At 34.0% G+C, this 11,150-nt stretch overlaps 1 protein-coding gene across 1 annotated transcript; it reads right to left on the minus strand.

The window, feature by feature from the left end:
• Nucleotides 1-7,409: 7,409 nt before the first annotated feature.
• Nucleotides 7,410-10,863, minus strand: LOC116778507 (ras-related protein Rab-24-like). The gene is made up of 5 exons (XM_032672531.2): nucleotides 10,519-10,863; nucleotides 10,100-10,188; nucleotides 9,711-9,837; nucleotides 8,713-8,857; nucleotides 7,410-7,851 (listed from the first exon to the last, which is right to left on the minus strand). Exons 1-5 carry the CDS (start codon nucleotides 10,630-10,632, stop codon nucleotides 7,727-7,729), a joined length of 600 nt encoding a protein of 199 aa, XP_032528422.1. The 5' UTR covers nucleotides 10,633-10,863; the 3' UTR covers nucleotides 7,410-7,726.
• Between the last annotated feature and the right edge of the window lie 287 nt (nucleotides 10,864-11,150).

Genomic DNA, 11,150 nt, shown 5'->3' on the forward strand with positions numbered 1-11,150 from the left:
CTTTGACATTGACATTGACATTTACACTGACATTGAACATTTTTAATCAGCATTGGTTTCTTGGTCATTAAATTAAAATAAACGAAATTCTTATTAAATAAAAATTTTCAATAGATACATGAGATCGTGATGACCTGGAGGTTAAAGGCCCGCCTCCCGTGCATCCGGGCGCGGGTTTTCCAAGTACATGTATTTTCTAAGAGTATTTAGACACACTGACGGTAGGTGAAAAAATATAGTGAGGAAACCTGGTCTTATAATAAAATTATAAGTTTGAAATTGACCAATCCGCCTTGAGCGAGCGTGGTGATTAATGCTCTAACCTTCTCCGTGTAAGAAGAGGCCTTTGTTCAGCAGTGGACTCCGATAAGCTGATGATGAAATCTGTTTAAACTTATTTCACGTTCAATTATTAATTGATAACGAACTCACTATTTCAAAAGTCGGTTAAAATATAAACTTAATGATCCATTTGAACGAATGTTAATTAAAATTTTACTCAAACGGTATTCATGATGGTAAAGTTGATCACGTTAAAACTGACAGTACAAGTTGAGTACAAGGATGCTAATACGAGTCTTTCATAGCTTGATTAACTCTCATCCTCAACCAAAAATGGCTTTTCAAAGATATGTTGAAAGGCTTTCAATTTTATTATATATATGTGCTGTTTGCAAAACTCTATATGGCAAATATAACTAAGGCATAAAATTCTAACATAACCTGAGATGGCAATGCCTTTACGGATGTACGACTGCCAAGGAAGTTGGTTCTTGGGAGGATGACGAATTGATTGAGACCAAATTGGTCTTCTTCAATGGATTTGTCGTGCGGGTACCGGACCCATCGCGTTGCAGGGAGGAGCTTCAACAGTGCCTGGGACTAAACCAGGTGTAGGTTTAAAGGGCCTTTATCTAACGCGTTAAACGCTCACCTCCACCGTCCAAGCTCCTTTCTCCTAACCAAATTTGAAACGAACCGACTAGGGCTGCCTTCGAAACACGTTCTAGGAATGAAACGATGCTAGTTCAGAGTTCTGGACAGACCCAGATTAATAGGTTGTAGAGATTTGGCCGTTATACCTTCTAACAATTTCGAATTTATGACGAACCTATTCTTAGCGAGTTCGTTTGTGAGCTCGTAATACTTATTTACCTTGATGCCATGGTCTTTGGGGATGTTGGTTCCCTAAGGAACCGTCAGCTCTATTATCACAACGCGCTTTAAAATACCCGAATAGAGAAATATGTCTGGTCTTGACGCAGACGCATAAATATCCCACGGTATTCTATATTGTTTCTTATATATATATATATATATATATATATATATATATATATATATTAAAAAGTACATTATAAGGTAAAAATAAGATATTCCTCATTTCGAAAGACTTCATTATAAACTTTCAATCTACATTGCAAGAGCTGCTATCACTTCCGCTCACACATATGGTAAACTGACCTTTTCTTAAGGTTGTGGAGAGCGTTTTGTACGTGCCTTTTACGTCTTCCTCGCATTTTGAAGTGGGATCATTTTATTTGTAATATTTTTAATACACGTATCATAGAATCGTTAGGATTTTCACAAACTTAATACAAGTTTGCATCACACTACACACGAAGCGTTTCTCGTTTCCCATACAATAATCTACTTTAATATAAACTGTCAACTCTCCGTATGTAGTGACATGCGAACTTATAGTAAGAGCACAATTTTCGACTGATTTTCTTATTTATTACTTTTAGTGTATAATTAGGGTTAGGCATTTATATAAAATACTTTGAGACCGAAAAAAAAAAACAGAAGATTTTTATTCTCTTTTTACCATTTCAAACGTTATCAGGTTTTGATTAAACTTTTTGCGTTTCATAGATTTAAAAATTGTTATTTAACTAACGTCAGTTCGTTTTTGGAACGTGCGTCGAAGGCTGCCCTAGTAGATTCGTTTCAAATTTGGTTTGGTAGAGAGGAGCTTGGACGGTGGAGGTGAGCGTTTAACGCGTTAGACAGGGGCCCCTTAAACTACACCTGGTTCGCGAGTCCCAGGCGCTGTTGAAGCTCCTCTGCCTGCAACGATGGACCCGGCACCCGCACGGTGAATCCATGGAATGATAAGGAGTTTCGTCTCGTCTCTTTATTTTACTATCTTTATTTATTTTTATTAGAAGTTTTTTTCTTGAGAACCTTCAATATTGAAGACGAGTTGAAATGTTATTTTTTTATATAAAACTTGCTGCATCCTTACTCTAAGTTTACACACTACACACGCAGCGTTAACAGTTTTCAGTTATAAATCTTCTCCCATCACAGTATCAATGTTAACGAATGGAAAACGCGAAACGCTTCGTTTCAAATGACGATTCGAACTTGTGTTAAACTAAAATAAATTACTATTTTTAAGTTTAAATAATTACCGATCTATTTTCTATAAAGACTTATTTATTAAAATCTATGTATTTTTAACATAGAAACCGATTTTATCTTATTTATGCTTAGTGCGAGTTTGAACTATATACTAACCGTAACTTATTAGTATATAGTTAATGGTATGTTAGAAGATTTATGAATAGAAAACTATGAAGGATTCAAAAGTTGGTAGAGCCTAGCTGTGGTCAAGTTCCTGCAGCTCGGACATGGGCTGGCTCGACCTGGAACGTACCACCCTGTCACAAAAGATCAGCGCGAAGTAATCTTTAATGTCTGCGTCCGATGAGTGAGAGAACCGGTCGCCCTTTCTCTTTCCCACCCTTTCCCCTTTTTTCCCCCTTTCGTAACGCACCCGCAAAACTACATTGCAGATGTCCATTATGATGCCCACGACGGTGACTACCTCCAGGTAGACCGTCTGCTCGTTTGCCCTCCCTAGCATATAGAGCACGCTTTGAGAAACAAACCTCAAAGATCATTGTCTAAAACATATTTCCAACATCCGCACAAAATTTCTTTGTCATCATATATTAATTGAAGTTTAAAATCTAGTTATTTTATTACTAATTATTTTTCCAAGAAAACTATATCCATTAAATAAGTTAATTTACTAACATAAATTAAATTACATCGAAGTCTAGACGGGCGCCATGTTGCTTTGTGCGTCATTTGTACAATTAAAATGGTCGCTTGAAAACAAACAGTATGTAGTTTATATTTACGAAAAAAAATCATTTTATAAGTATATCTCATTATACATACGTGTATATATATAAATATTTATCATCGTTTGAGAATTACATAATAGATAATTGATTTACTTATGTAAATTAACAGAATTTACAAATAGTTGCATTCCAAATGACTCACGTCCCGACAGACCGTAATAGGTACTTTACCTAGAAATAACTCGTAAATGCTAAATTAAATTATTAATTATATGAAAATAATCTGTTTAAAATGTCTTCCTTGTCAATAAATTCAAGAATATATATATATATATATATACTAGTTTTAGCTCGCGACTCCGTTCGCGTAAACACCAGTTTAGCGCTCAGAGGGATGTATACAGGGTGTTAAGACAGTACATATAGTGCCCTGCGTCGCGGGCTTCTCGTAATAAATAACCTCCATACAGACAGCGCCATCTGTTGGGCTGGTTCGTGAATCTGAACCAGTAGTGACGTACACACGTAGTGTACATATATATGCGTGTGTGTGTGTTTGTGTATATATGTGTTTTTGATGGAAGGAATACTTTAAATAGGATGAGAAATAATTCAAAAACTCATCAATACTATCTGCTATCCATTACTCAATACGCGATTTTTTTTTATTTTCAGTTTAAGTACCTATATACAAGAAAATATTGCTATGTTACTTATAATGTTGAATTGTTGTGATCACTAACCCGTTGCGTCGCGAGTCGCCCGTACACGTACACTGCCGGTCAAAAGTTTGAGACCACTAATAAAGAACTTTTGTTATTAGTAAATATTTTCAAAACATTGGTGATAAAAAGTAATCTGCACACCTGCATATTCTATTGTTTATAAAGATCACCTAAAAGCTTATTCTTTTGTATTTAAGATAAGAAAAAGGCAATAAACAACCATTGTTTCCAAACCTCAATGTGAGCCCAGGAAGAGTCCGATGATAATTGCCTGTCAAAAAAATTATTACCTCGTTGCAGCAACTGACAATTATTTTATTTTACTTTAACTTACAATGCGATTGTTTTAAATTCTTAAAATATTTTAGAATTTTTATTTTGAACCCCATATTTTCATGGTTATCTACGAATATCTGCAGGTAATCTGATTTCGTTGTTCCTACAGTGAAGACGTCTCTAAAATGGGTAAAGTTCGCGAAATTAGTATTGAAACGCGAGCTGCCATCGTTGTTCTCCATAAAGAAGGCAAATCTGAACGTGAGATTGCATCTCAACTCAAGTTATCGAAGACTTGTGTTCATCGCAGTATTGTGCGGTACAAAGAAACTGGCAGTAATCAAGATCGTCCGCGCTCCGGAAGACCAAGAGCTACTACTTCTAGTGAAGACAAGTTTATTGTGGTAACCAGCAAGCGAAATAGACGCCTAACGGCCCCACAAATTCGTGTTGAAGTCAACAGGTCTCGGGAAAAACCTGTGTCAGTATCTACAGTGAAAAGACGGTTGCGAGACGCCAACTTGTTTGGTCGCGTTGCTGTTCGAAAACCTCTTCTAAAACCGCAGAATAAGAAAAAACGGATGCAATGGGCCCTAGCCCATCGAGACTGGACCGAAGAAGATTTCAAAAAAGTACTTTGGAGTGACGAATCTAAATTTGAAATATTCGGTTCAAAAAGAAGAATTTTCGTTCGACGTTCTGCCGAAGAAAAGATGATGCCACAGTGTGTAGTCCCGACTGTCAAGCATGGTGGCGGATCTGTTATGATCTGGGGTTGCTTCTCAGGCTATGGAACTGGAAATCTGGTGCAAATTAAAGGAATTATGAAAAAGGAGCAGTATAAAGAAATTTTGGAGAAAAATGCTATTCCCTCCGGGCTTAGGTTAATCGGCAAAGGATTTATTTTTCAACAAGACAATGATCCTAAGCATAGTTCAAAATTATGTAGGGGCTATTTAGACAATAAACAATCAGAAAAGGTGTTGAAAAATATGACATGGCCACCCCAAAGCCCCGATCTTAACCCTATAGAGCTTTTGTGGGAAGAGCTGGACCGAAACGTCCGGGAACAATGTCCTTCTTCACAGCAGGCCATGTGGAAAGCATTAGAAGAAAGCTGGAGTAATATCTCGCAAGAAACCATAATTAAATTAATTGCTCGCATGCCAAGGTTGGTTAAACAGGTCATTAAATGTAAAGGAGGCTATTTTGATGAAAAATGTGTATAAAAACACTTGTGTATTTTTTCAAACATAGTATTTTTCAAGACTTCATGTAATATAATTTTAATTTTGAATCTTGTGAGCAACATGAAAATAAAAACTATTTTTCAAAAAGTATTAAAAATATTGACTTTTATTTCTTTTTCTCCACTTTTTTATAGTGGTCTCAAACTTTTGACCGGTAGTGTACATCTGATCATATATACATAGTATATATAATAAAATAAACGTAATGTCGGACTTTATATGATAAAAAGGTTAAATTTTTAGTTAGTTTTGAAAGTGAGAATAATTAAATCTCATCCCGTAAATTGTAAACACTATTACTAGTTACGATAATCACTCATCGGGTCGTATAATAACCCTCATTTCGAGATCTGTGTAATCGGTTAAGACTAAGTAAATACACTCATACTGGTTACGTCATTCTGTGAAAGAAAACATCGTGAGGAAACCTGGTCTTATAATTTCGAATTATAAGATTGAAATCGCCAACCCGCCTTGAGCTAGCGTGGTGGGTTATGCTCTAACCTTCTCCATGTCAGAAGAGGTCTTGCTCAGCAGTGATGCTGACTCCTTAATACTTTCTTGATATAATTACATGGTTATTTATAAAGACTTTTAATTACCACAAGTCCGAGCTAACACTACGGTTTTGTCAGTTATCAGTCATAAATATAAGTATACGAATTCTAACAAAACTGTCCGTACGTAGTTTTGCGATTTAAATTGCAAACTTGTGTTAAGATAAATACGTTTTTTTTTTCGTTTCACTCAATGTTACATTATTCCTTACAAGATTATTTCTTTCTCTTTGACAACGACGAATAAAAATTAATAAGGAAATAGAGGTAATTAAGAGAATGTTAAAAATAATCTATTATAGTTTTTCCCATTTTGTATGGGAATATTTATTTTTTTTTTGTATGAAAAAATTTATTTTCACTATCAATTAATTCTCGTGTAAATGAAAATAGTTTGTCTGACGTCAAACAACAAACGGAGAATTCTCTTTAAACACATGTCTTGAATGTTAATTGGTTTGGTGGTTTGTGGAAAAAAAAAAACATATTTTCTGCACTAGTCTACTCGCGCGGCGATGCTCGGAGTTCAGTGGAGTACTTGCTAAATGGTGACAAAGGTCACATCCTCCTCACGTCTGACGTTTCTGGCTATTATAATATCGATTTCCTAAACTGGACCCTCAAAAATGTGTCATAGAAAATTTTAAAAAAAATTCCTCGATGACATCGGAATTGGTCAATTCGTCATCATCGTCGTCATCGTCATCATTGTCATCATCGTTATCATTATCAGCCCACTGCTGAGTAAAGGCTTCTCACTTCTCACATGAATCAGTTAGAGCATTAATCACCACGATAGCTCACGACGGGTTGGCGGTTTCAAACTTATAATTTGAAACAAGACCAGGTTTCCTCACGATGTTTTCCTTCACAGTCCATCACTGGTGTCTAAATGCTCTTACAAAGTGCATATGACTTGGAAAAACACATTGGTACTTCCCAGGTTTCGAACCCCCACCCTCATGCACCAGAGGCGGACTTAATTAGTCCGGCTCACATACAACACAGCATCAATCTTCCTTCATCGATCAACGGAAACTATTAGTGAGGGTGAAAATAGAATAAAAAAATTGTAAGCAAAAATAGTCATTTAATCCATTTTGTTCATCTTAATATACAATGTCATAAGTATTGTGATACAAGCATATTATTTGGCTGCCTCTTAGTCTTGAAGGTGTAATATTAAATAATACATGAGAAAATTGCAAACTATATATATATATATATATATATATATATATAGTTTGCAATTAATATATAAATTAATCTACCCATGTCAGACATTTTGTATTTTGTGATAACTTAATTATTACCGGCATGTATTTATTATAGTGACTCAAACAATTTCCCCGTCACACTGGAAATCGTTGACATACAAAAAGCATTGTCTACACAGTCTGTATTTTTAACTCGGCTTATATTTGTGTAAATTATACAGAAAAAATCTATCAACACATTAATTTATATCTATGAGATGCATCTTAGAATTTTTTTTGTCTCGATTCGCTACAAGAGTAAGGCTATCTGTGACTGTTTAGTGAAGCGACCGTTTTCCGGAATTAAAATTAAAATTGGTGGTCCGAAGTAAATTTTTTTATACTATCCCATATGTGGGCTGCCGAACTAAAAACCTGGACTCTATTGTACATTCGGTTGCCGTGATCATCTCTGTGGATGTGTGAGTTCCAGTATAGCGTTCCGCTCGCTTCGTTCGCTTCACTCAACTAATCACAAATTTAAATTAATTTACAAGTAAGAAACATTGTCCTCACCGAATTTTATACACCCATTGTCATAATTCATTATCACACAGGCCGACATCAACACAGACAGTACCTCTTATCTTTCTCCTGTTCTTTATCGAGCTGAACCCTCGATTCTTCCACCTTCCGCATCAGTTCGCGATCCGCTACACAGTCGTCAACAATCTTCTGGAACAGTTCCTCTGCAAGTCCATTACACTACACTTTATATACACGAAAATAGCACCAATTTTTAACCGAAATTATTAACTAAAATAACATCAATTTTTAACCGAAAATATTAACTAAAGGTAAAATAATCATTTATAACAAACAAGTCGATGAAGAATAATACAATCATTGCGCCATATTGGATTGTTGAAAAAATTGCGTTACGTCAATTAATTGAAAGTATGTCAAATTTTAAATAATAAAAAAATATTAAAGTACTAATTAATTATTTTGTTAATGGAATTTCGATTATTTTAATAATAACCAAATAAAAACTATTATTTAAGTATATAAATATATTTTATGATCAGATTATTTATAAGTAAGAATCACGTTTCGACCACAAAAATACGGTTATATTAAAATGTGTACGAGTTGTAAGTTATTAACAGACAAATGGGAGCATTTTCAAGGACATTTATGTCATAAAAAAATGGCGGCAATTTAAAAAAAAACGTTATTCTGACAATAAAATTTATTAATTTGTGACCGAGTATCAGAAGACGTACTTTATATTAATTTTAAATAGCGGCAACCCTAATATTTAAATTTCTTTTTTTGGAGTAGAAATTCTTGTGCGACTTCGAACAAGGTTGCGTTAGGCGGTTAACACTCCCGGGAGGACGGGGGAGGGGATGAAAAGAGACAGAGCGAGAAGGAATGCAGGCAATCAATAGTTACTTGTAAGTAATGTTAATGAAGTTTGACTTAAAGAAACATTAAAAAAATCTTTGAAAATCAATTCCTACCCGTCCCTGGGGATGGACTCCATGCACTATTATTTTATATATATATATATATATATATACATATAATATAATGGCAACACTTACCAACGTTTTCTCCCGTCTTGCTGGACGTCAAATAATGTCCATTGAGCCCTTGAGAGTAAGTCGCTACAATATCCTCAGGTACTTCCCGAGTAGAATTTGAATCTAACAGGTCCTTCTTAGTACCGCAGAGATATACTTTACAATCCTGGATAATTAAAGAATATATATTAATTTTAATATGTGTGAGCCATCAGCCAGCGTCATCTATCGCGTGTCGCGTTACTTCACAATACATCTGTCATGAAGTGTTCCCGGGAGCTACACGGACTGAAGATACATTATATACTATGTGCTATTAATGTATGAGATATATTATTGCAAAGTTACATCAAAATCTATTCAGTTGCCTTGACACTGTAAGAAACATTCATATAAATTATATATATATATATATATATAATTATATATATATATATATATATATAATTATATATATATATATATATATGTATCTTTTTGCCCATACAGACAGAATTGTGTAAGTATTTTAAAACAACACATATGTCACCCAACTGTAGTATGTCACGTGACTACGCACACAATACATTAATTAATCCATATTAATATTATAAATGCGGGAGTAAATGTCTGTCCGTCCGTCTGTTACTCAATCACGCCTAAACTACTGAACCGATTTGCATGATATTTAGTATGGAGATATTTTAAAACCCGAGAAAGGACATAGGCTAATTTTCATCCGATTAAAAAAGATTATCAAATTCAAAATCTTCTAATCTACTGTCTTTAAGGAGGAATAGAGTTCACCCGGACAGCTATACATTTCTAATTCTGAAACTAACATAGACAAAGTCGCGGGCATAACCTAGTACTATATACTTGGACTTATAGCCCGTATATATCAGCTACATTACTGTGAAGTTTCATCGATATCGGTTAAGTAGTTTTTGAATGGCCGAGCAAAAAATATCCTCACAAACAAGCTTTTATTGTTAATTGCCCGGAACATGACATATATTGTCCAATTCTGAACTACCCACCTCTTCCACAGTCCGTAATTCCGCCAACCAATGCCTCAGTCTAGCCCAGGACGCCGCACAGCATGGATCGTAGCATATAATTGCCGCATGTGCACCTCTATAGTACATGCGAGTCATGGCTTCGTAGCTGGAAATATTATACAGAGACAAACATATATATACAGATATATATATATTCTTTAATAACCTATATATAAGACAATATTATTGTACAGAATGCTCAATTAACCGACTCGAGTAAGTACACAATAGCTCAATCGGCAAAATAATTGCAATATATCGGCAAAATATTTATGATCCTCGGAGTTCAAATCATACTTGTGCTGGTGAATATCTATCCTACATATTCTATTAAAATTAAAATTTACTTCTTTAACCATTAATTTTACCGTTCGCTACCAGCCGTATCCCATATGCCTATGTTGAGATCTTTGCCGTTGGATTGCATCGTCTTAGCGCAGAAAGCAGCTCCGATTGTCTGAAGAACGTATAAGTTTAATTTGACATCACATATGTTAATTAATTAGGAATATAATCAATTTTCAACGATAATGACAATTTTTTACATAAAAAGGAATAACAAACACAATAGATTTCTTTAACTAATTTTGAGTTTATGCTTGGTTAATATGAATTCGTAATTTATTTTAAAACTAACCAAAATATCTTTTGTTTGTACTTTATATTATGTGTTTATATATATTTATATAGAATAATCTCGATTTTTACAGTCAGTCAACAAAGAATGCGATATTCATTATTCTACGCAACATTTAACAAAAACAAATACTTCGCAAAACGAACTCACGTTTTGGTATGGTGTGCCAGAATTAAACCTGCAATTAACGAATCTCAACACCAAGCTCGTTTTTCCAACATGCTCGCTGCCGAGCAACACAATTTTGAAGTCACATCTACTCATTTTATACTTATTTTACATAAAATAATACAAAATACATCACTCATATCTTAGAGATACGCGTATCTGTGTTCCCGACGATATACCGATTCATTTCTCTGTAATTTTAACTAGTGTGATTAATACAAAAGACATTTATAGTTCGCATGTTCTTTGTTACAAAAAAAAAATCTGTAAATTATTTATATATAGTTTTTTTTTTGTTATTCAAACAATGTCTTTTTCATTTTTATATTTGACGGGAATGACAATCAAATCAGGTGATATTGAATTTTTTGTTATGGCAATATTATTAAATGTCAGAATATTATTTATTTTTCGTGAATTTTTTTAGAGAGGTTTTTTTTATTAATTAATGTACATATATTTAGATTTAATTTTTTTCATATATTATTATATATTATTATATATGGTTTTCATATTCTATATTCGGTATAGTACTTTATTTTCTCTATAACAAACCAGTTAACAATGTGTAATTTATAAATCGATTGACTTTTGTTAAAAGAATCGGTGAAATA

This window comes from Danaus plexippus, chromosome 31 (genome assembly GCF_018135715.1).
Source record: "Danaus plexippus chromosome 31, MEX_DaPlex, whole genome shotgun sequence".
NCBI lineage: Eukaryota > Metazoa > Arthropoda > Insecta > Lepidoptera > Nymphalidae > Danaus > Danaus plexippus.

Coding starts and splice junctions, on each gene's coding strand:
- LOC116778507 (XM_032672531.2), bottom strand. CDS start 10,632: ATGAGTAGATGTGACTTCAAAATTGTGTTGCTCGGCAGCGAGCATGTT. Junction 9,838..10,099: donor GATACGGCTGGTAGCGAACG/GTAAAATTAATG, acceptor TAATATTTCCAG/CTACGAAGCCATGACTCGCA. Junction 7,852..8,712: donor CAAGACGGGAGAAAACGTTG/GTAAGTGTTGCC, acceptor ATGGACTTGCAG/AGGAACTGTTCCAGAAGATT.